This window comes from Typopeltis vanoorti, chromosome 10, assembly GCF_054136105.1.
Source record: "Typopeltis vanoorti isolate ZY-2024b chromosome 10, IOZ_Tvanoo_1.0, whole genome shotgun sequence".
Lineage (NCBI taxonomy): Eukaryota > Metazoa > Arthropoda > Arachnida > Uropygi > Thelyphonidae > Typopeltis > Typopeltis vanoorti.
The window spans coordinates 61507211-61534105 of record NC_143558.1 but is presented as its reverse complement, the minus strand read 5'-3'; the positions used below and the strand labels follow the sequence as shown (position 1 = coordinate 61534105).

The 26895-nt window shown below is 35.0% G+C and overlaps 1 protein-coding gene across 1 annotated transcript in view; it reads left to right on the top strand.

Moving 5' to 3' along the window:
• LOC150102454 (fumarate hydratase, mitochondrial-like) overlaps nucleotides 1–26895 on the top strand; it is a 182460-nt gene that overhangs the window by 115227 nt on the left and 40338 nt on the right. The window contains exons 6-8 of the mRNA XM_090399629.1: nucleotides 1348–1459; nucleotides 12555–12635; nucleotides 25822–26025. Coding sequence (XP_090255755.1) covers nucleotides 1348–1459; nucleotides 12555–12635; nucleotides 25822–26025 — 397 coding nt within the window. The remainder of the gene's footprint in view (nucleotides 1–1347; nucleotides 1460–12554; nucleotides 12636–25821; nucleotides 26026–26895) is intronic.

Here is a 26895-nt window from a genome sequence, read left to right as displayed (position 1 = left end):
GTACTGATCCCCCCCACCCCACCCTGAGCTGACTCCCTGAAGATTCTGAAAAAATTTTAATTTAGAGACAAGACACAAGCTGTGTGTTGTTTAGTGAGAACTAAGGCAAATGTTAACCTGGTGAATGTATAGAATGGATTGCCAGAGACAGTTGTGAGTGCTTCACCAGTTAATGGTTTCAAGGAGAGGTATGATTGATTGTGTGGATAGTTTGGTTCTCCCGTGATGAATCTTTGGACTCCATGGAGGTACCCATATAATAATAATCTTTTCGGCTTTGTGTGGTTGATTGATTAGGAGAGATCAGTTAGCACAGATCTATGCAAATTGATAGAATTCTATGGAACCTGGATTTCTAAACCAGTCTATTAATATAACTTTTTGAAATTAAAATATTTCATTATTGATGAAGTATGCAATAGAGCAAGAAAACTTGTTGAATTCATGAGCTTTCACTTAGTATTTTTTCATTGTGGTTCATACTGTGCATATTGTTGTTATAACATAATTTTATATGACTATTCTGTTCAGTACTAGTAATGAGAACGAAGGAAACTTGGCTGAAAAGAAGTTTTTCTAAAATAAAAGTATCATATTATAAACTATAGTAGTAAAATAAATTTTATTATATATCTTGTATTTTTTAAAATATTTTTGGAACAGGGAGGCAACATGATTCAGAATTTTAAGTGAAAATAAGGTATCTTTCCATTATCTTACTGAAGTGGCTTATTGCTATGTAATGTGTTAGAATGTCATTGTGAATGTTTCATAATCACTGATTATGAAACATTCACATAATTTTATATGACTATTCTGTTCAGTACTAGTAATGAGAACGAAGGAAACTTGGCTGAAAAGAAGTTTTTCTAAAATAAAAGTATCATATTATAAACTATAGTAGTAAAATAAATTTTATTATATATCTTGTATTTTTTTAAATATTTTTGGAACAGGGAGGCAACATGATTCAGAATTTTAAGTGAAAATAAGGTATCTTTCCATTATCTTACTGAAGTGGCTTATTGCTATGTAATGTGTTAGAATGTCATTGTGAATGTTTCATAATCACTGAAATGGTGTACACAAAAATGACCTCTTCTCTGTAGAACTGTAACATCTGTGTAGTGTGATGTGGGATTCAAACTGTATCTCCAGGTGAGGTTCTTACCATCTTACTGTGATCACTATAAAATGCAGTGAGTAATTTGCTTCATAATGATAGGCCAGTAAGGTTCAACTTGAAACATATGAAATATATTTTTCAAAGGAAACCATGATGTTTATAGCTTTATGATAGCAATAACAGTATGCTAAGACATATGTAAATTTTATTTTTTCATTTAGGATGCTGTTCCTTTGACACTTGGTCAAGAATTTAGTGGATATGCTAAACAAATTGAGCTTGGTATCCAGAGAGTGAAGGCATGTCTTCCAAGAGTTTATTGTTTGGCTGTAGGTTAGTTCCTAATCTGTTGCTCTGAATCATTAAAGCACATTAAAAATTTTATGCAGAGATAATAATATCTGTATATATGTAAATGAAGAACGTTGATAAAAATTTTATTTTGTATGAAATTAAAAAAAATGGCAATTTACTCTGGCTAAGTAAATTTTTTAAATAAACCAACAAAGTGAATAAACCAGATTTGTTGGTTTATTCACTTGAATTTGCTTTGGAACACTTTGGGTCATGAAGCCTAATGTATCTTTTTAATTTAGTACTTGTTCTCTTGCTCGTTACTTCAAACTGCATACTTTCGTTTGCTTTTTATGTACCTTCCTACCAACTGGTGTGTGCTGTTTTTTGACATTTCTTTTTAGGTAGAAGATGGGGGCATAAAGTTCTTCTTTTCTTTTCTTTTTTTTTTTTTTTTAAGGTAGACTTCTTTTGTGCATTTTTGAAGCATAATGTCTGTTAAATTTATATATGTATTTTATCAGTACTTGCAAACGGTTCAGAATCAGGCTTATGAGAGTTAAATGAGTGAATAAATTTACTGACTTATTTTAATATCAACATTAGTTGATATTAGTTGGTTTTAATTCTTGTGGAGAAGAAATTTCACGTATAGAGGGAGTTTTAAAGAATGGGCGAGGAAAGATTAGCAAAACAAGTATTCTCTGCCAGGTTGGCAGGAAAACGACCCAGAGGAATACCAAGATATAGGTGGATTGATACGGTACAAAGTGCCTTAGACGATAGAAATATAAGATCTGATAATGTTGGAGTCTTGACAAGTAACAGACTGATTTGTTGGAAAATTGTAGATAGGAAGTTAGTAATGATGTAAATTTTTCATGTAGTACTATCATATCCTGTACACCCCTTGAGGGTACATGTCAGGAATTTGAGGATGAATAAAAAAAAAAAAAAAAAATCAGTTTTTGTGATACTTGATTAGTGCCTCATAGAATGAAACTATAACCTCCTTACCATACTTGTGAAGGTTCTTTGCATTATAGCAGCAGTTTTCTGGGTAAAAATTTTGTATTGTGTCCCCTGAACTTCAGTTCATCACGGTCTCTGGCTGTGATGAACTAATGTAAAGTGCATGACTTTACATTAAGCACATTTGAATTAAACCCCATTCTTCAGCTCATGACACATCATGATCTTCTTGCAACAACATCATATCAGAACCTCTGACATTTGCCTTTCCTAATTTAGCATTATCAAAAAACAACTGAATATCTCTTCTCAAACTTTGAACTGCAATGTCTGTAGATATTATACTAGATAATTTTTTCTATGTTTTACACCTGTATTGTGCTGAGTGGCTATGCACTTCGCAACCATATGCCTGGGAAAGGAGTGTCCTGGGTTCAATTCCTGTCGCTGACGTGAGGAGCTTAAGGATCTTTCTCAGACATAGCCAAGTTAGGTGGTCTTGGGCGTGGACTGCAGGGTTTTTCCTCCCTCAAGTAGGCAAATCGGACCCCATGAACATACGCATCTACAGACATAAGACACACCGGGAGGCATGTGTCTTATCCACCTTATTCTTGGGACGGGTACGGCTGTTACAGGGCTAAGGATAGCCCTGTAATAGGCCTTCATATATTAAGCCACTAGGCCTAATACGTGAAGGGAAGAAGAAGACATCTGTATTTATTTGCAGTCTTATTTTTAAATTGTCAATGAACAAACTGTACTAAATATTGAAATCAAGGATCTCAGGGCAAGTCTTGGAAAGAGAGAAAAGCTTAGATGAAATACAAGGGTGGTCTGAAAAGTTCTCAGCCTCAACCATAGATGGCAACACTATTGGCAAGGTTTTTTTTTATAAGTTGGTACATCTGTCATAAGCATCCGTGTAAAATTGCAAGTCATTCTATCAAGTAGTTTGTTTTATACAGCTGTCTGAAGCAAAAGTATTGTCTGTATCCCTTGAAATGGACAAAATTGAATATCGTGTGGTTATAAAATTCTTTGCAAAAGAAGGTTTAACGCAAAAAGAAATTCATTCGAAGTTCATAAAAGTTTATGGGTGCTCTTCTCTTTAATTTTTGACAATTAAGAAATGGGCTGCCAAATGTGGCCGTACCAGCCTTGAAGATGATTCACGTGAAGGACATCCAAAAAAGTGTAACAACACCAGAAATCATTGATCAAGTGCACGAAATGGTATTGGATGACTGGTGAGTCAAAGTGCATGAAATTGCTGAGAAGACTATAGGCATTTCAAAAGAACGTGTAGGATATATTTTGCAGGAAAAATTTCAAATGAAAAAGCTTTGCGCAGGATGGGTGTCGTGCTTGCTTACTGCAGATCAAAAATGTGCTCCCATAAAAATCTGAACAGTGCTTGGATCATTTTAACAAGAATAAAACTGATTTGTGCATTGATTTATTACTATGGATGAGATTTGGATTTACCATTACACACCAGAATTCAAACAGCAGTCAAAACAGTGGACAGAAGCTGGTTGTTCAGTGCCAAAGAAGACAAAGTTGGTTCCATCAGCAGGAAAGGTTATGGCATTGGTGTTTTGGGATGCCAAAGGTATTTTGTTTATTAATTATCTTGAAAAGGGTAAAACAATAACTGGAGAATATCCAATCTTTTAACCAGACTAGATGAAAAAATTTGTGAGAAAAGATCTGGTTTGCAGAAAAAAAAAAAAATCATTTTTCATCAGGACAATGCACCTGCCCACAAAGGTGTTTTGGCAATGGGAAAATTAAGGGATCTGCACTATGAATTGTTGGAACATCCACTCTATTCTCCAGATTTGGCTTCCTCTGAGTTCTATCTCTTCCCAAAACTAAAACTCTTCATTGCTGGTCAGCATTTTTCTTCGAATCAAGAGGTGATTGCAGCTGTAGAGGGTATTTTACAGATCTTACTGAGAACCACTACAGGGATGGGATAATGGCGCTGGAGCATTGCTGGAATAAATGTATTAGTCTTCAGGGAGATTATGTTGAAAAATAAAAATAATTTTAAAATTATAAATTCATTTTTTCTTTGTTAGGCTGAGAACTTTTCAGAACCACCCTTATAGCTATGCATCCACTATTATAATTATGTTCTGGATTATTGGATCACATAACAAGAGCTGGGTAATAATTATTATTATTGTTATTATTTATATGGGTACTCAATGGAGTCAAAATACTTACTGCAGGATACCCACTCTATCCACTAAAGCTATTCATTGTTGGGGGTGCTCACAAACCACCTCTGGCAGTACATTCCACTCATTTCACCACTCTCCAAGTTAGTCCATACACTCTTACTAACCACACTCTTAGACAATTTCCAAGTGTGACCCCTTGTTTTTCCTTACTCCCCATGTATTGAAAAATTTCTTTTGTGTCAATCTTATAGAATCCCTTTAGTAACTTATCATCATATTCCTATCAAGTTTCTATTACATCCCCCTCTCCACCTGTCAGCTAGACTGTGCAACCCACACACCCTCCATCTATCCTCTTAAGGAACATTGCACAGACCTGTCAACAGCTTGGTTACTTGTGTCTGAATCCTCTCCAGCACCTCCCAATACCCAAGAACTGCTGGTGACCAAATCTGTGCACAGTATTCAACATGTGGCCAAATCATAGTCTTATAGACAGGGATAATAACTTCCCTATCTTTACTTGTCAATGTGTTCTTCAGCATCCAAGTAATTCTCTCAGCTATTTTGCCAACTTTTGTAGCATCTCCTATGAATTTCATCAATTTTCAGTAAACTGGTATCATTGATATGATACAAAGTGTGTAATCTTTTCATCCCGAAGTGCATTACTTCACTCTTTGAATATGATATTCTTAACACATTTGCATGTGAACTCTTTATCTTATCTGCATTAATTACTATAGTAGAAACTATAGAAGGTATTACTTTAATGTTTTGCACACGTCTGTATGGCGCTCACCTGATTTTAATGCTTCTAATGACTTCTCAGTGGTAAATGATTTTCTTCTTTTTTTTTTAACCAAGGAAGATGTTGAATTTGCTCTTCATTTAGATGACATTTTTAATTTATTGTTTAAACATTACCAATATGGCTATGTGACAAGACAAGTCACTTTTTTTCAGAAGTCCTTATATTAGTCCTTACATGGCAGATCAGAACATAAACTTTTATAATCTCTACCCAGAATGCCATAGAATATAAAACAAAAGACAATTGCAAAGGCTGCAGACATGCTTTTGTGTTTGTCTTTTGTTGTTTATTCTTTTGGTTTTTGCTGTTGATTTTGAAATCTTCATTAATTCGAAACTTCATAAATAGAAGAAAATAAGTTGAGGCCTACCTGTGTATAAATATCTTTAATTTATTGGTTTATATATATACTGGAAGGGGGGGGGGGAACTGCCCCTCCCTGGTGCCTATGCTGCCCAACCCCCGTGTTCCAGGCTGGTAAGCTGGTTCTCTTTCAATTCTGATGACTCGAGACATGAGACAACAATGTGTTTGTCTCATGAAGGCAGACACATTGTTGAACGTTTCAAAACAATGAAGAGACAAAAAACATGACATGAAAATGTTTCAAATTTTGGCTTATCTTTTTATATATATTCTATATGTATAAAAATATATATAGAATAATATATATATATAAAATAATGTTTATGTGTGTGTGTGTGTATATATATATATATATACATAAACACATACATTTGAACTTGGTTATAATGATGCCATGGGATCGACAGTTTCCTTGTTATAACCATTACTCACCAGGGAGGGGCAGTGCCCCCCCCCTTCCAGTATATATATAAACCAATAAATTAAAGATATTTATACACAGGTAGGCCTCAACTTATTTTCTTCTATTTTTTAAATTCTCAAAATTATTGACAGGAATAAAAAATAGATTAAAAAAAACAAAAGCAGTATTAGAGAGAACAAATAATATGATTATATACCTAGATATTATTTGTATGAATATACTTGGGTAAACTATGATACACTTAATATTAAACACAAATTACTTGTCCATAATTTTGAAACCATATACTTAATACTAAGCATAGTACAGTGGTACCTTGGATTGCAGGTAACTTGGTTTGTGAGTGTTTTGCAAGACGAGCAAAATTTTTTAATAAATTTTAACTTGATAAACAAGAGAGGTCTTGCAATATGAGTATTACCTATACGCTTTGTCTGCCGAGCGTCACGTGATCACAAGCCATTCAGGATTGTGGGTAATCATCTCGCATGCTCGGTCTCAGTCGGCATACCTCATTCGTATAGTCAACATTCGTGCTAGCGTTGTGACTACGTGTGTGTAAAGCATTTTTTTATTTTGTGTCCAAATGTAGTGGCTGTTCTTTATTAACTGTACTACGACAATGGCCCCCAATGAAGAAAAGGGTTGAAAAGGAAGGGTAAGAAGAAGCAGATGATTACGGTGGAAGTTAAGAAGGAAATCATCGGGAAGCACGAACAAGGTATGCAAGTGGCCACCATCGCAAGATTTTATAATAAGTGTACGGCAACAATTTGCACAGTATTAAAGAAGAACTAAGGGGGATAGATGTAGCAAAAGGAGTCACGAAAGTATCAAAGCAATGGCCACATATTCTGGAAGATGTAGAAAAGTTGCTTTTGGTGTGGATAAGTGAGAAGCAACTAGCAGGTGATACTGTGACCGAGAACTTGATCTGTGAGAAGGCAAAGGCCTTGTACGCTGACCTCTTAGTAAACTGCCAGGTACATCTACAGAAAATGAAGAAGGCTTCAAGGCGAGCAGGGGATGGTTTGATAACTTTAAGAGGAGAAGTGGCATCCATAGTGTTGTGAGGCATGGAGAGGCTGCGAGTACAGACGCAAAGGCAGCTGAGGCATTCGTTGCAAAGTTCCAGAAGCTCATGGTTTCCGAGTGTTACCTGCCACAGCAAGTTTTTAATTGCGAAGAGAAGGGGCTTTTTTTTGGAAAAAGATGCCAAAGAAGACCTACATTACATCCGAAGAGATTGCAGTGCTCGGTTACAAGCCCATGAAAGACTGTCTCACCCTCTTGCTGTGTGCTAATGCAAGCGGTGATTTCAAAGTCAAGCCCCTGCTCGTGTATCATTTTGAGAATCCACGAGCCTTCAAGAAATGCAAGGTTGCAGAAGAGCCAGTTAAACATTATGTGGAGGTCCAACAGCAAGGCTTGGATCACTCGTATCTTGTTCATTGAGTGGATTAACGAGGTCTTCGGTCCTGCAGTGAAGAAATACCTTTTAGAAAAAAAATTGCCACTCAAAGTCTTGCTTGTTATGGATAATGCTCCTGCTCATCTTCCAGGCCTTGAGGATGACTTACTGGAAGAATTCGAGTTCATTAAGGTCAAGTTCCTTCTTCCCAACACTACTCCATTTCTCCAGCCCATGGATCAGCAGGTCATTTCAAACTTTAAAAAGCTTTACACCAAGGCACTATTTCAGCGATGCTTCGAGGTGACTGAAGGAACTAACCTTTCCCTCCGAGAGTTTTAGAAAAATCATTTTTACATCGTAAACTGCGTCAAGATCATCGATTAAACCTGGGATAGAGTCACCAAGAGAACCCTTAATTCTGTTTGGAGAAAACTGTGGTCATTGCGTCGAGGAGTTTGCTTATGAACGGGAGCTGCCAGTTGTCGATGAAATTGTGTCCTTGGGGGACGACTTTCAAGAGCTGGTGGAGGAACATGGCCAGGAGTTTACCACCGACTAACTGATGGATCTGCATCGCTAGCAACAGCAAGAGGTTATGGTGGAGATCTTGTCTGAGGAGGAAGAGAAAAAGATGGAGACATCCTTCTCTTCAAATGAGATTAGGGAGGTGTGTAAAATGTGGGAAACAGTGCAAAATTTTTGTAGAAAAGCACCACCCGAGTAAGACTGTGGCAGTGCAAGCGATGAATCTGTTTAACGACAATGCAATGTCATATTTCCATGAAATCCTCAAAAGGAGGCAAAAGCAGGTGTCATTGGATAGGTTCCTTGTTAAAGTCACACAAAAAGAAAAAGAGTCAACAGATAGCAGTGATTCCGTTAGTGACAGTGAAAGTCGTCCTACCCAGTACAATTACTGTACTGTAATATGTAATTGTAATGTAATTAATAAATTCGATTACTTTATGTATATTACATTTAAATAATAAAAATATAAAGAGGTATACATATATAAGGTATACAAACGTATATGTATTTTGTATTAATCATTTTTATATGAATATTTTTGAGTTTTGGAACGAATCATCTGAGTTTCCATTATTTCTTATGGGGAAATTCACTTTGATATATGAGTACTTTGGATTACAAGCAGTTTCCGGAACGAATTATACTCACAAACCAAGGTACCATTGTATATTTTTTCATAATTAAAAGCATTGCTAATTAATAATAAACATGATTTCAATTAGACATAACATCACATCATTATGTCAGTTTTTAAATCGATCCTGCTAGCCTTTGTTGCATACAAAATCATCACATCCAAATTGTTCAGCATATTTTTTTTTTTGTTTTGTTTTTGGTCATGTTGTTTTTCAGTGCTGTTGTATAAGCATCTTTATTCTATTCAGAAGAGGACAAAGAAAGCTTTTACACACTTCAACATTTTTTGCACCACATTCTAGTATAAATATGATATTTAAAGATATAAATATCATATTGCATCTCATACATTCCTCACCACTCCTTTTCAGAGGTCATTCCTGAAAAGGGGTGGTGAGGAATGTATCTATATAGTCCAGATTCTTTATAGTCCTTGTGTTTGTGACCAGTCCAGTGTAAAGTCTGGACTGGTCACAAACACAAAGTGAGAAAAAAGGTCTGCATATTGTTTGATGCCAGGATTGGGGGGGGGCTACAGAAGACCAAGGTCTAGTTGGAGTAAAGTAGTTAGTAGTTTCCTATAAGAGCAAAAAGTATAAGATCTGCAGTATTGAAGTCAGATCATACAAAAAGCAGATTGGAATAAAATTATTGACAGGAAAATTATTGATAGGATTAAATTATCACTAGATAATTTAATCCTATACATCCCTTGAGAATACAAAGCAGGAATGTGATGATAATGATGATTAGGTGATTTCAGGTTAAATTCATTTATTCTCTTCTAGTTTTATACAGTGGTCTTTTCCATAGAGTGCTTCTTTAACAAGCACAGTTGGCAGCATTGGTGCCTTTTAGTTAAAAAAACCTAGTTCATTTCTCATCGTAGTATGAGAGGAACATTTATAAGTGATTGCAATGAAAGTGTTAGCCAGCCTAGTATATTTCCCTCACCAATCAACAGGTTGAAATTTCAAATCGTAGTGCAACATGCATGTTTGTGAATGTTTTTACCTGGCAGATGAATGTCTTTGCCTGGTACATGAAACCACTTTCTGCTGTTACACCTGATATCTTAGGAATATAGTATTCTCAGCTATCATGGTGTAACATGAAGAATAAATATCATAAATTAAAACCCCTGCATAAAAAAATGAATTATTTAATGGAAAATTTCTTGCATCCAGTAATATGTATAAAACGTAAGGGTTGTTGTTAAAGTAGCTGATAAAGGAAGGAATGTATTAATATTGTAATATGACTTAAAATAAGGAATTCTAACTAAATAAGTAGCTAACAAAGGAAAGTATAGATTAATATTGTAATACGATTAAAAATGAGAGAGTTAAGTAAATAAGTAGAAAGGGGTGAGTCATAAAATATGTTATGTGAGAGATCATAAAGTTATTAAGTAGAATTCATAGAAAAAGTTTGAAAGGGGATTAAGTCAGGCTAGCACAAGAAAAGCAAAGCTATCGCTTAGGGCCGATCCCCGGATTGAAACATTGAGAACAGGCTTTCCGATCAAATGACGTTTGGCGAGAAAACGCCACCCTAATTGGTCGACGATTAAAAAAACAAGTAGAAGGAGGAGAAAGGAAGTAAGAAAAGGTGCTGTTAGGGGAGCAGCTAGAAAAGGGTTGGTAACCCCCTGGGGAGGACCCTTTTTTTTTTTGGATAGTCGCTTTTGGCCTTGGAGTTTGGTTTTGGTTCCGGTGGAGTTCACGGGGTTTTCCTGAGTGGCGACAGGGGTGATATCTCCTCGTCACAACACGGAAACGAAAGTGAGCGGGATTTCGATTCCTGTTTTCCCGAGTAGGAAGCAAAGGAAAAATTGCCATAGAGTCCTAGAAAAGGAGGGATCTTCTTCATTTCGATGCTAGTGATAACTACGCAAAGCAGAAAGCTGTAAAGAGATCGATGTCCTCGTTGCTGATAGTAGAGCAAATATATGTGTGTTAAAGTATTCCAGAGTTACGAGAAGTTATGCCAGAGGTTCGTTTGGAAAAGAATAAAGGCCCATACGAAGAGCTCAAGAAAGGTACTATAAATCATAACCTATGTTAGCTATAAATTTGTCTGTGAAAAGTATCGTGATTCCAATACAGAACTGTTGAAGTTATACTAGGACTTTAGTATATGATAGAATGTGTTATGTGTAGATTGACTAGTGTTAAAGATTTGTGAATGATTAAGAGTCCTAAGGTATTTTTGCATGTCTATTATATTGCACAAGATATTTAAATGACATAATTGTGTGTTAGTGCAAATAACGGTATAACGGAATAGTGTGAATTAAGTAATTACGTATCCTAAGAATTGAATGCCTAATGTAATGTATAAAATAATTGAAATGTCACAAGTATGTGTTAGCAGTGAATGATTTGTTAATCTACTTCAGTATGAATAATCAGATAGTGTGAATTGATCTAATTTGTTTACATCAGGTGAATTTATGAATTAATGTGTATGGCAGCATAATCACAAATAGCCATATTGCTTGTAATGATTTAATGTTAGTCTATAAGTATTTTAGTTTAGTATTTGAATTGTACCATGTTTAGAAACTTAATAAACCTTTTGTTCAATGATAAAAGAGTTGTCTGATGTTGCTAATCCAATGCACCGCTTAAAATCATCGTACCTAATCACGCAGGAAATTTAATGTTGAGGAAAGAGATTAAGAGTCACGACTGCAATAATATTTAAATACTAAGAGATATATTCGAGATTGACTTTCTCCCTATTTATGACAACATAAATGGTGCAGTTGATAACCACTTGAAAATATTGTACTTAGTCACGCAAAAAATTTAAGTTGAGAATCGAGTTAAGTGTCACGACTGCAATAGTTACACTTTCAGATATATTTGAGTTCTTTCTCTTTGTTTATGTATGTAATATCCTAAACTAAATATCCCAAAAGGTGCAGTATAAATACAAATATTAGGGGTACTACGGGGAGCAATAACTTAGATATTGGTATAAGTTTTGGTAAAATCTCGGGCATAGAAGTTAGAAGAATATAGATAAAAGGAATTTGTAAGATTAGAGTAGAAATCGTAAATTGGGACACAACACTGCTTATCGAAAGCCTGAAACAGCTTAAAAAAGATTTATGTTTACTGTCTTAGAGAAGCAGGGTTATTTGACCCTTAGTCCTCTTATAACACTATTACAACCTTTGTGGGGTAGAATGCACATTTAAAAATCGCATATGAAAGTGATTATTTTTTTTTGTACAGACTGTTAATACATGAAAACTGGCAAGACTATTTTTGTTGCATTGACATAAGCCAGACCAACTCTTACTACCAACCGCACTTTTATGAAAAGTTAAAACAATATTTCACAAAAAAAAAAAAAAAAAAAAATGCACTAAACTTTTAAGATTTGGTATCGCTTCAAATTTACTTAATATGGTTAATTTGCAGTTTCAGTTCCTTATACTGACCTTTATGGCAGTAAACTAATCCAGTGTAATCTATCATTTTGGTTGCAACTTCATCGAGAAATGTTCATGTTCTGGTAGCAAAAGTAAACGTATTGAGCTTTTCAACTTTGATTTATAATCAGTTATAGGATCACAATTTTTTGATAGTGTATTCAAGCATAATCCTATTTATTTTGTTGCTAGAGAAGAATCTATACATGCTCTTTTTTGTTGTGTGACAAAAATATTCCACATAATTGAATATTTGTGTCTTTTATATGAAAATTACTTGTATATATATTTGTCTTCTGATAATATCTGGTATTAGATAACAGCAAATATTTTGGCATTGTAGGTGGCACTGCTGTTGGTACTGGATTAAATACAAGGATAGGGTTTGCAGAAAAAGTGGCAGCAAGAATTTCAGCAATCACAGGTACAGCCTCACTGTTTTAAACATATAATTATTTTAAAATTTTGATTGCGATTTTAATTTGTAAATCTGATTATTATTACTTTTATAGTTATTACTTTTAACTTTGTTTCATATTGTCACATAAACAAGCAAAACTTTTGGATTTTTTTTTTAATGTGATCCTATAGTTCGCCCACCAATTAGAGATCCTTCGACACTTCTGCTCATCTCAGAAAAAGGAGAATCCATTCCGATAATAGGGTAATCAGTTCGTATAGTGGGATGAGTTGTTTATTATTACCGGTCGGAAAATTAACTTCTCTTTTATGATTATTGTAGTTAACTATGTTGCTTGTATAACAGTTTGAAAATTTTACCTATAAAGCACGTGATTTTGCATGTTGGTGACCAATTCAGACGTCCTTCATTTCTTTCTCCCCTTCAGCATGAATCGACTATTCTTGGAAAGGCGCGAAGCAGGGACCTACAAACGGTGGGCGAACTATACCACACAAAATTTGTTAGCATTCAGTACATTATAGCATTAGTACCTTGTATGAGCTAAGAGTTGGATACTCAAGAAATACTGCTGTAGGCACCAGACATGGAACTTTTTCAAGCCACTTCAGGTCATCCAGTAAGCAGGGTGGAGATCTCACACTAATCATAAAATTCATCTAACTACTGAGCATTTATAATGCATCTATAACTATAGTGGGATTCAAGCTCATAGCCTGTTGGTCAGAAGGTAGAGAGAGATATTAACCACTAACCAAGTCGGCCAAATTAAAAAAAAAAAAAAAAAAAAAAAAAAAAACATTTACGCAATAATGATTACCTTAAATTAACATCAAGTTTCTTTTAAAGTGGTTTAAGAAGGGCTGCCCTTTTGTTCAAAAGTTTATAAATTAAAAATGCACTAATTATAATACATTTGCCAACCTAGTTGCCTGAGTGGATGGCATCCTTTGCTCTCCAGCCAACAGCTCAGCTGGATAGTGAAGGATGCTCTCTGCTGGAGGCTTCATTTTAAACCCCATCATGGAGTGACAAGCAATGGGGCTCAAAAAATAAGCTCATCTAAGGAAAATATTATCCAAATAAAACTGTCCAATAAAGAGCTCTGTGCATTTTTTATTTTCTAAAGGAGAAAATAAAACTCTGAAGCTTACTGAGGTAGTGCAGTTTTACTTTTTTCTTAAATCTATGAAAAAGAAAAGAAAAACATTTGGATAGAAAAACTTAGCATGGACAGTTCTGTTTCATTAGGACCCCCCCACCCATAAGAAAATTTAAAAAGATAAGGAGCTGTTACTGAAAGAAAATCAGCTGAATCAATATTGACAGTTTTATTTTGTTGTTTTAACTGAAACATTGAATCTGAACATTGAACACTAAGTCTTAGCTAGAGACAACTACTTTAACTAAGCTATCACCTAAAGCTGATTTATACACATATGTGAAATGAGAAGTGCAGTTCTAAATTTTGTGAAGTTCAACAATGGAAGTTTTTTTTTTTTAGTTGAGAAGGAAATTCTAATTTGTGTGTATCAAATGTGAAAGTGTGTGATATCACTAATTTATTTTTTTCTTTTTTGTTATAAATAAATGAGTGTGCACATTTTTAAATTTTGACAAAAATAATCAATTGTTTTAAGTGGACAGTTTCTTGTCTCATTGCTGAGACTAAGATAAGGAAATACAACGAATGAGATTTAATTAAGATTTAAAGGAAACTAATTATATATATCTGATATAAACTTCATTTATATTAAGAAATTTAGCATTACTTATTTTATAACACTTCTAAAACTACTGGTTACAATTATGAACTAATAGCATATTATATAATGAATCATCACATATGCAATTCTCATATTTTCAATGGTTAGGTGGCTTAGTAAAGTTCCAGTGTGCTGCAAGACTTGATAAGTGATTTCCAAAAATCATACAAAATGACCAGCCTGATTGGTCAGGTGGTTATATCTATTCTTCAGCCTCTGGGTTTGAATCCCACTGTGGATATACACGTTTATAACTGGCTTTAGGTGGTAGGTAAATTGCATCATCTAGTGTGTGAGAACATCACCCCACTTACCTGAAATGACTCGAAAAATTCCATGTTTAGTCTCTCTAGAACAGGGTTTCCAGATTATGTTAAAATAATTTCTGTTCAGTCTTTGTATGATGGTTTCATATGTATTATTATTATTATACAGGTTATTATAGAGTTTGTGGAAAAGAGTGATTCCAGGAGGTCAGCTTTATCTTTGGATGAAGTAACACTGGTGCCATCAGGATGAGAAAGAGAGAGAGTTGAAAGTGCAGGAGAGCAGAAGTTATGTCCAACAGCCTTAGGAAGCAACCAGAAGTCACAGCTTCCATTTAGACAAGAGGTGAGTTTTCTGCTGGTGGCCTTTATGAAATCAGATTTGGATTTGCTGATGACTGATTTGCACATATTGCATGCTTTGGTATAGGCAGAGTATGAAGCTGGAGTTCTTGATGTGAGCGACATGTGGTAAGCTGAATTTTTTCTTTCATTGCTTTAGCACAGTTTCTGTTGAACTGAGCTTGGAAAGTAGATGAGGATTATGGGTTGAATAGTGGATGAAGGCCTTTCAATCCAGTCAGAATAATTTCTGTGACTCACTCACAGTAGATGTTAGGGTCAGGTGAGTGAAAGAAATAGTCAGACCAAACAAAGAAGTAGAAATTCCAGAGGTCATCCCATTTGCTTCTTTGTAGTACTAGAGGATGTGAGGTCAGGAGTGCTGGAGTAGGGATGTTCTCTGGGATAGTAGACTTGTACAAGATTGTGGTCTGAGTTTCCAAGGGGAGAGGTGATCTCTGCGGTGTATCTGAAAGGAGAACTGGTTAAAAAAAGAGATCCAGATTGGAAGAGGGAAGAATGTTATCAGGAATTTGAGTGGGAAAATGTGCAGTTTATGTGATTTGTGTTAAGGCATTACTTGTAGATTTCTGTTTCTCTTCCTGCTTGGTCGATGATGTTGGAGTAGGGATAGGTGTATTATCCTCCAGTGTAACTTGGAGGATTACACAAAAGCCAGAGGTGCAAATGAAATGGAATATGAAGAAATTTCAATGTTTGGAGACCAGTAAATGCAACAAGTGAATACTACTAAATGGGGCAAGGAAACTTTGAGCCAGAGAAAGTCAAAATCAGGAGATTCTAAATTAGCCATTCTCTGGCAGGCAATGTTAGATTTCACAAAGACCAGAGGTGCCACTCTTGTGGTGAAAAGAAGTGTGTAGTTTTGGCACTGGACAGTAATAGCTATAGCTGCAATCTAGGTTTCTGTCTGGAATAAGACATCTGGTCTGGAAGACTGCAAGTGATGGTGGACGTCATTTATGTTTGCTTTAATGCCATGGATGTTAGTCAAGTGGATGTGAAAGCGAGTTTTTAGTGAAGAGATTCTGGCATGATTTCCATGTTGTGGCTGGATCCCATTTCTTGATGGGATCAGTTCATGAAGGAGATTCGTTTTTTTTAGCGTCAGTGTTATTGTTTGTGAGAGTATTCGTAGGTTTGATGGAAGGATATAGTGGGGACGTGGAGTGAGAGAAGATACTCTTTGATATGACATCCATACAGAGATAAACTAGTCTCCTTGCCATGACGTGGCATCGACAGCGCCCCCACAAGCCACAACTCTGACACCATCTCCAGACATAACCTGGCAGAGTAAGTGGCAGTGGGATTATGCACCAGTTAATCAGAAAGCCTAGTGAGTCGTTGCTGTCAGGTTTGGGCCCATACATTAACTAGCAGCTGGCCTACAGCACCACCGTTTTAACTGATATACCCTCGAAATGGAGAAGATTATGAGTCTCTAAGTATATTTGTCATTGTCTTGAAGAGTATCACTCACACTGCATGAAGAAGAGAAGCGAGAAGGAACAAAAACCAGAATTCTTGCTCTAGAGACCAAAAATGGCATTTGCCACTTCACACCTCCAATAAGCCGGTCAGTGGTATTTCACTGGGCAATGAAAAACATTACCACCTAGTGTCTATTCAGCATCTCCTCCAACTATGAAGGTATTCCTTTGTTGTGAAAATACTTGCTGGTTTCACCAAAGCCCCTTTTGTGGAAACAGGCCACGCCGCAGAAAGGCAGGGTTGAACTTGACAGGAAGAGGCTGTATATTGTGCATCCCAGCCCATTAGTGGCCTACTTATGGTATATTGAATTTTTTACTTGGTTGTAATAGAAGATGTTAGGGTTTAGATAATGTTTTAAATAAATGGTGTTTCTATTAATACAAAGTAATAGATAAATATTTTGTTCATGTTCCAACATTCATTTGGGGGAAGGGGTGGAAATACATGGAAAATGGTCTTATCCCCAAAACCTTTTTTTTTTCACTCCTAAGAGTGGAGGAAAAATGATTAACAAATAAACAGATAGCAAATGAAACCTGCCCTATAGTACTTCATCATCCAATTCCTGATCTTACAACATTAATAACTTCCTATCTACAATTTTCCTCCAAATCAATCTGCTAATATACAGTCAAGACTATATTATCAGATCTTCTTAATTTTTATCTTCTACTTGTTTTGCTAATCTTTCCTCTCCCATTCTGTTTAAGTGACCATATCATCTGAGATTAGCTCTGCTAACACATTCCTGGATGCTAATAATGTTAAGTTCTTTCCTAATATCCTCGTTTTTAATATGATATTGCCACTGATGCTGTCATTTCATGCCTCTAATCTTCCTCAGGACTCTCATATCTGTGGTCTTTGATCAAGTGTTTTATTTCTAACCCAGCTCATAAGCTAAAATTGGTTTGAACACTGTCTTTTATACAGCTAATTTAGTGTTTCTACTAATTTCTTATTTTATTTCTTATTCCATATAAATTTATTCAGTTGACTTCCTAATATGCCAGATTTACTGATTCTGTTGTCTATTTCCATATTTAATTACCATTTTAACTAAAAATTGTGCCTAAGGAGCTGAAATGGTTTACCTGTTCTGTATGTTCTCCATTCACAAGCAGTTGATATTTTCAATGCTTCTGCCTATTTTCATTATCTTTAACTTGTTATTGCTGACCTTGATACCAGATCTATTACAACAGTTATTCAATTTAGTCAGGGAATCTTGCAGACTTGTACTGGATTTATTTAGAAGTATAACACCATCTGCATAAAGCAAACAGCTGAGATCAACATCTCCAATTTTGATATCAGGTTTAATACCACTTTTCTTCATAATGTGATTCATATAGATAATAAATAACAGAAGGGATAATGTACATCCTTGTCTGACACCAGATTTAACATAAAATCATATTCCTGTACTTCAATTCTAATTGCTGACATGCAACTCAAATAAAGACTTAGTATTGCTTGATGTAATGCTCCATTGACACCATACAACTGTAGCATTTTGAATAGCTTTTCTTTTGGTACCTTAGCATATGCCTTTTCCAGATCTTCTTCTTCTTCTTCTCTTCCGTCTAAGACGGGTCGAGTCTTCTCTTGAGCAGGATCTTCCAGTCTTCTCTATTCCTTGCTGTTCGAAAAAGTTCCTTATATTTTCTGCATCCTGAGATGTTCTTTATTAATTTCAGCCAGGTAATTCTTGGTCTTCCAGGTCTCTTCTTTTTTCAGTTGGAAAAGTATTGATTAGGACGTTAGGAAGTCTGTCTGCATCCATGCATACAGTGTGTCCAAACCATCTCAGTTGTTGTTTTCTAATTTTTTCTATTATTGCCTTTTTATACAATAGTTCTTGTCTGACTGTGATGTTTGTTTTCTTTTCTATCCAACTTGTTCTATTTATTTTTCTTAAGCATTTCATTTCAAATGCCAGCAGTTTTTTCTTCTCTCTTTTTTTAACTGTCCACGCTTCTGCTCCATAGATGACTGTTGGTATAATTATTGCTTCATATAATTTGATTTTGGCTTGTTTAGATATCTTGTTTGTTTTCCAGATTTTCTGTAATTTTCCCATGGTGGTCCATCCTATTGCTATTCTGTGTTTGATTGTTTTGAGTTCATCTATTGTTTCTGTTAGTTTTGATCCAAGGTATATGAAGTTGTCTACTTGTTCTATTTGTTCTCCGTTTAGGGTGGCTGAGATGGTAGTTCTGTTCCTCCCTATTTTCATCACTTTTGTCTTTTGTATATTTATTGTCATGTCATATGTTTTACAGGTTTCGTTTAGCTTGTTGATCAACTTTTGTAGTTCATTTGGGGTTCTTGCAAGAAGGACGAGATCATCTGCATATTTGATATTATTTATAATTAAACCATTGACATTGATTCCAGGCTCATTGGCTATTGCTTTCTTTACAACAACTTCTAGATATATGTTGAATATTCATGGAGATAATGGGCATTACTCCTTTTTGGATCTCTATGGGTTCTGTTGTGAGTGTGTCCTTTTTAATTATTGCATTTGTCTTAGAGTAATATTTTATCAGAAACTGTATTATATATTTGTCTATTGCTTTTTCTAGTAAAATTTTAAGAAGGATTTCTCTGTTGATATTATCGAAAGCTTGTTTAAAATCCACAAAACAACAATATAGTTCTTTATGGTCTTCCCAGCTGAGCTCTGCTAGTTGGTGCAATGTGAAAGTTTGGTCTATTGTTGAATAGTTTCCTCGGAAACCAGCTCGTTCTATGCCTATCATTTCTTCGTAATTGTTTTTTAATCTATTTTGTATAATTCTTATGAATATTTTATAGGTGTGAGGGAGTAAATTGATTGGTCTGTAATTTCTGTAGTCTCTTTTGTCTCCTTTCTTGTATATTGGGATGATCTTTCCAGTTCTCCAGTCATCTGGGATCTCTCCTGTTTGTAGTATTTTATTGAATAGGGTTGTTAAATATTCTATTGATATGCTGCCTCCATATGACCACAGTTCAGTAGGGATAGTATCAATGCCTGGTGCTTTATTGTTAATCATCTGTTTTATTGCGTATCTAACTTCTTCTTGTAAAATTTTTGGGTGATCATTATTTTCTTCTATTGTTGGCATTGTAGTTTTGTTTCCTTGGTGGAAGATAGTCTTAAAATGGTTTGACCAGATTTTTCTTATGTATTCAATATTCTCGGTTTCAGTCATCTTGTTGTTTATCATTGTTACTGCCTTTTGCTGAGAATTCCTTTGTAATTTCTCTTACAGTATCATGGAAGACTTTTAGGTTGTTTTGTTGGTATGCTTCTTGGCATTTCTTAGCTTTTTCTTCTAACCATTTTTCTTTGGCTTTTTTGCATAGGTTATCAACTTTATTTTTTAGTGCTCTGTATTTTTCGCTATTCTCTTCATTGTTTTGTTGGTTTACAAGTATCTTGGCCTCTCTTTTCTCTTCTATGGTAGCTATGATTTCTTGGGTTATCCACTGTTTGTTTATTTTGGGTTTGGAACCTAGAGTGTCTTTTGCAATTGATAACACTGTTTCTTTTCCTTCTTCCCAGTATATTAAACCCTCCATCTTCCAGCTGTTCTGGAAGATGGAGGGTTTTAATTTCAAGCACATCTGTTCTAAAAATCGACTTCTGCTTGAGCTATCTTTTAGTTTTGATAGGTTGATGTTTTCTTCTTTTCTGATATTATTTTTCCTGTTGAATTTTATCTTCACTTTGGCAGTTAATATTTCGTGGTCAGTGTCAAAATCAAAACTTCTTAATGTTTGTACATTATTTACTGATCTTTTCCATTGTTTGTTTATGATGATATAGTCTATGCAGTTCTTTATATTACCATCTGGGGATGTCCATGTATATTTATTATTGGGGCGTTGATAGAACAATGTGTTTGTAATCATTAGATTGTTTGCTTTACAGAAGTGGAGTAATTGTTCTCCTCTGTTGTTAAGCTCTCTGTATCCAAATTTCCCCATCACATCTTTTTTGTCTGCTGTGAACTGTCCTATTTTAGCATTAAAATCTCCCATCACTATCATGAGTTCTCTATTTTTGGGATTATCTATTTGCTGTTGTAGTTCTTCATAGAAATTTTCTATTTCTTCCTCTGAATGGTTACTGTCTGGTGCATATATTTGGAATATTTTAATTGTTTGATTTTTTTCTTTTGCTTGAAGTTTGGCTGTTATTATTCTAGGAGACACTGGGTTTATTTCAATTACTGAGTGTGTAAGTTTCTTTTCAATTAGTAATGCAACTCCTTCTCTGTGTATGTTATCTTTTCTTCCTGAGAAGTACAGTCTTCCTTCTGGTAAATCCATGAATCCATCTCTGCACCAATGTGTCTCTGATAAACCTAAAATACTCCATTTCAGTCTTTTTAAATTTTCCTGGACTAATTGCAATTTTCCAGGTCGGTATAGTGATCTTATGTTGAGGGTGGCTACATGTTTCACATCCTTGGCTGACAACATTGCTGATTTCTCACCTATTCTATGTGGTCTTTGAGTAGGCGCGTCAGTTGTCCCGTACACAGTAGCACTATCTCGGTTTGTAGACTTTCTCCTGCTCATGAAAGTTACTGGCATAATAATGTAGCCAGCTTGCCATGCCTCTGCTACATTCTTTGGTCCACGGCTCTTTATTCTTTATTCAGAGCAACCCATTTGGGTTTCCCCATCCGCCACCCGGGGGACGTGCCTGGTAGGAGTGTGATCTCCCCCAAGATCTACAAAACTTAAATACAGATCTTTGTTATATTCCCATGCTTTCTCAAATATTTGTCGTAAAGTGAAAATCTGATTCTGACAGCTTCTATTTGTCCCGAATTCAGCTTGTTCTTCACCAAGCTTCTCTTCCACAGTCCTTCTCAACTGTTTCTCAAGTATACTTGCATAAATCTTTCCAAGAACACTCAGTAAGAAAATACCCCTGTAATTCTCACTTTCAGTTTTATTTCCCTTTTTTATATATAGGTACCATGAGAGCTGTACTCCAATCATTTAGAATTTCTCTCTCTGTCCAGGCCTTCAGAACTATGCAGTGCAGCCACTGTAAGACTTTTATACCTCCATACTTGAGCATTTCTGGTTGAATATTATCTACTTCAGCTGACTTTTCACCTTTCAGGCTTTTGATGGCTTTTTCTACTTCAAGTATTGATATATATATATATATATATATATATATATATATATTCCTGATTGCATGCCTGGTGAGTGTTTTTTACTACTGTGCTGTCAGTGATTGTTTGTTTAGCAATTTTTCGAAGTAATTGCTCCATACATCAATGATATCTTTTTCACCAGTTTTCATGTCACCTTTATCATTTCTAATTCCTTTTACAGCATTCTTATGTTCTTACTAAAGTCATCCCATGACTTTTGTTAAGCTAGTTTTACACAGTATACTTTCTTACATATTTCTCTGTATTCTCTAAGAGCAGAAGCTGACTTATTTGCCAGGAACTTTTGATATGCTTTCTTCTTTTCCTTCACTGCCTCTTTAACTTCCTGTATCCACCATGGAGTTCTGATTTTTCTATCCTTACAGACAACCTCATCACATGCCTCTCTGGCTAAATTAATTAATATTTTCTTCAGGATTTGCCACTAATCTCCACAGTTTGGTTCTCATTCTCAAATTCTTTCATTTTTTCTTAAATAATGTTTGTGTATTTTAGTTTACAGTTCACATCTGAGAGCTGCTCAACTTTTATTTGCTTTAAAACTTTCTTACACGTTCTTATTTTCAGTATGAAATTCAGTTTTATGCTGCTTAAGACTAAATGGTAATCACTTCCAATTTCAAATCCTCTGTGCACTCTAGTGTCCTGCACTAGTGAGAAAACATCACCATCAACGATAACATAGTAATGTGACTTTTCTTCCTTCGCCCACAATGGCAATTTATTTAAGTCATTCTGCAGGATGTCTACATTGCCTTTATCAACTCTTGCCGTCCCTAGTTTTGCAACATCAGCAAACAACTGAATATCTCTCCCCTTAAATGTTTCTGTAGAGAAGCGTTTCCCAAACTTTTCCTACAACAGAACACTTCACAAATCCTGAAATTTTCATGGAATATGTTGGTTATTTTGTAAAATAATAATTAATTGTTAATTTAGCCGATTTTTTATTATTAATTAATTAAACATCAATTAAACATAAACACATCATTAAATTAATTTGTGCTTATTTTCATTGACATATCCCATTCTGATCACCAAAAATTTATAACATTATAAGTACTTACGAGTGAATGCAGACTTTTTCTCCTGTGTGCTGGTAGTTTTCCTCTCTTGTACATCCTTGAGATCGCTTTGTAAGCTGGTGGTGGATGACTCACTATCTGTTGCGTCACAAAACACTTTCAATAAGAGATTTCTTAATACCAAAATTAAACAAAGTCCTTGTCTCTTATTCATATTAAAATTTAAATCTGCAGGCCTGTTACTTTTAAAAAATCATGGCACTATGGTTTTGAAACTTTCACCCTACAATACGAACTTGCGAAGAAAGTATTCATTATTACTAGATTTGAGAACCGGATACAGACTACTTTGATCTTCAATTTTAGTGGAAAAATTTCTTTATGCTTCCTTGCTGATTGGTCACTAACATTTGCTACACAGATGTCATTTCCTTCAGTTTTGAGAATAGAAGATATGCCACCCATTGTTATAATCCACTTGCAGACAATTTTTATGACCAGTCATAAATAGCGGTATTCCCTTTCCCAAATGTCGAAAGGTTTCGACGTGTGAAAATTAACGATACACAGATATTAATAGGCATTCCAGGTCTGAGCTTTTTGACATATTCACGAATATTATTCTCTTCAGAATATTTCCACTATAAAATATTTATTCATGAAAAAGGCTTAGAAAACTAAAATGAAAAATTCCAGGAGAACTTCTCATGGAACACTTATTCACCTTCCGCAGAACACAGTTTGGGAAACCCTCTCTAGAGCATTGATATAAAAATTAAAGAGTAGTGGCCCTAGCACAGAACCCTTAGACACTCCATGTTATCAACTTCACATCCATTCCTATTAGCTCCAACTACCATTAATATTCGTTAAATCCATCCTTTCATGGTCATTTCTTCCTCTTAAATGCTGCATAATGAGAAACTTTAGGATTTATTTTGGCTTGTTCAGTTAATTTTCTTTGATAATCTGATTTGGTCTTTTTCACAATACTACTCACCCTCCTTCTTGCACTTTGTGCTGCTTGTGAATATGCATCACCTTTTTTTTTTTTGTTATATTCCTTCTGCATTCTTTTTGTTGTTTTGTGGTTCTTGCTTTATATCTCTACTGGTTTATCCTCTTGACCATAGGTATGTGGCCTGATTCTGCTTCTCTCAAACAATCCCTGACCACTTCCTATGCACTGTTGACATTCTTTCCTTGTACCTTCTCGGGCCATGGCATTGCTCCATTTGCCTACTATGTTTTTCATAATTAACAACTTTATGTTCAACATAAACCCTATCTTGACAGAGAATTTCATGTTTATGCACTTCCTTGGAAAAAAAAGAACTACATGGTCACTGCCCGATTAGAGACCGAGTGTCCTCTAATTTGGTTATGGATACATCTTCTGCTGCTATTATCAGATCCAGCACTCTCAAAGCCTGGTCCCTTCATAACATGCTGTTTCAGATAATTAATCGTTAGAGCTGTATAGATTCCAAGTCCATCTTGCCATGCCTAGTTCCTCTCTTCAGTTTTTCCCCCATAGTTAAAAGCCCCCCCCCCCCATAATAATTGCTTAGCTGCAGTCTTTTGTGCTAATCTGCTGATACATGGCATCCACATTTTTCATCATGTTGGCATTTGTCTCACACCAGATAGCTTCAAATTAAACATTTTCACCAGATGTAAAACTTTCTTTACCTTCTAATTTTGTTAGTTGAAGTTCTTCAGCAATAGCATTCAGGACAGCAGTAGGCTGAAGAGACTTTTTCACGTTATGTCCACTAATGCCAAGAGCATTTGAAACAAGGGGAGGAGTTTTTCACATTGGTTAGTTCATTCTGACCAAAGGTTATTGGCATTAGTGAGACATGACTGAAGGAAGATGATATAGTTAATGGGATAGAATATGATGTGTGTGTGTGTGTTCAGGGAGGATAGAGGAAAAAGAATGGAGAGGAGTATTATTATTCATAATAGCAGATGAACTGCAACTAAACCGACTTTATTGCTTTTGTCACATCAATGTAGTCACTCCATTGTCAAGGGCAAATTATCAAATCACTGTATCACATGATTTTTTTTCTTATATTTTCAATTACTTACCTTGTTATTCTTATTGTTGTTGATGTTATTATTATTATTCAGTGATAATGTACAAATTTTTGTACTTTACTTTCTGTCATTGTTCTTGTTTTTCTTTACCTTTCTTAATTCTTGTAAATGTTTTTCTGCTTTCTCTAACTCCCTTGTCGATTTTTCAATAATTCTTTTTAATTTTGAAATTTCATATGTTAATTTTTCTTCATTTATGTCATCAGTATAAAGCTTGTTTCCTGGTTTTATCTTAGCTTTCAATGCTGCTGTATTGTTTCTGCCAGGTTTTAGCACCATTTTAAAAAACTATCATAATTTAACAATATTTCTTAAAATATATTATTATTATTATTATTATGTGACACCTCTAGGAGCCTAAGACTCATCAAGGAAGGGCAACTACTCTACAACTCTGTCTCCACCAACTACAACGAACCACAACTCCCATAATCATCTACACTAATGCCATCTACCACCACTAGCATTTTCACAGATAATCACAAACATCTGTGCCCACAGCGGGATTTGAACCTGCAACCTTTTGGCTGGAGAGCGGATATGTTAACAACTTGGCCAACTAGGCTGGCTGAATATTAGCATGCTGAATACAATAAAATCTGTAAAAACTGCAATATTATAGTAAAAATACACAGCCAAACTAAAAGAAATGCTCAGTAAATCAAAAAAAAAAGTCACCTATTTTACAGAATCTTCAAATTACTCATGTCCACACACAAAATAGCCTTGAAATATTGACCTATCAAAGGTAAGGGTAAGTGACATGAGATCTTTCATACAAGAATATAGGACTGTGTTTTGGTAGTATTGAAGTTGACTGGGTTGTTTTCACTACAGAAAAATGAGGGACTGCTTTTCACTGAAACAGCTTTTATTTTTTATTTTTGGCAGTATTAATTGAAATAATTTTTATAATTCATTGTTATTTTTGTTAAGTGTGCTATACTACCAGTTTTTTAATCTTTCTTTTGAAGGGTTGCCTTTTGAAACAGCGCCAAATAAATTTGAGGCTCTTGCTGCACATGATGCCATGACAGAAGTTTCTGGTGCATTAAACGTTGTTGCTTGTAGTTTAATGAAAATAGGTAATGACATAAGGTTTCTTGGATCAGGACCTCGTTGTGGTTTGGGAGAGTTACTTTTGCCAGAAAATGAACCAGGAAGTAGTATAATGCCAGGTAAGAAACTGTGAGATTATAAAAACAAGTAGCATTAATTTGATTTGATGAACTGCACATTTTTCAATTATTATTATTTTTTTTTAAATAGACCAACCATTACTGTTCTTATTGACAGAGAGACACCCTTAAATGATGTGTGTGTGTGTGTGTAGAGGAGTGGAAATAAGACATTTTGTGATATGAAGGAAGATATTCCTGGAACAGTAGCATGTCACAAATAGTCAGTCATGAAATGTGGTGTTCATTCAGGAAAAAATCCTCACTTTCCCAAAGAATCAGAACACATGTCAAATGATTTGTATTTATTAATTTCACATAGTGCTAATGGAACTTTTTTTTTGGCCACCCCTCTATATCTCTATATATCTAGTTTGTGCTCTTGGAATGAAATTTTTGTCATATATTATTATTATTATTATTATTATTATTGAACTTTTCCATGGGGGTCGGAAGACTCATCATGGGAAGTTCATTCAACTGACAACATATTTATCATACCGAATCTTAAAATCCTTAACACTCCTTGCATTAACAACACATTCTGGTAATGCATTTCATTTGCTAGCAATTCTCCATGTAAAAAAATCTTCACCTTACTCTTACATAAATTCCATGGATGGCCTCTGGTTTTCTCCCTCTTGCCTTCTGCTCTTTTTAATAATTCCATTTGGATTAATCTGATAATGTTTCCTTCACTAACTTAAATGTCTCTATCATATTGCCTCATTTCCTCCTAACCATCAAACTCTGTAGTCCACATTTCTTCAACCTCTCTCTCCATAGCCTTCTTAGAAAACAGTAGTGTTTCTAAATGCCTAACACCAAACACATTCAAATGCAATCCATCAACTATAAACCATTCCAACT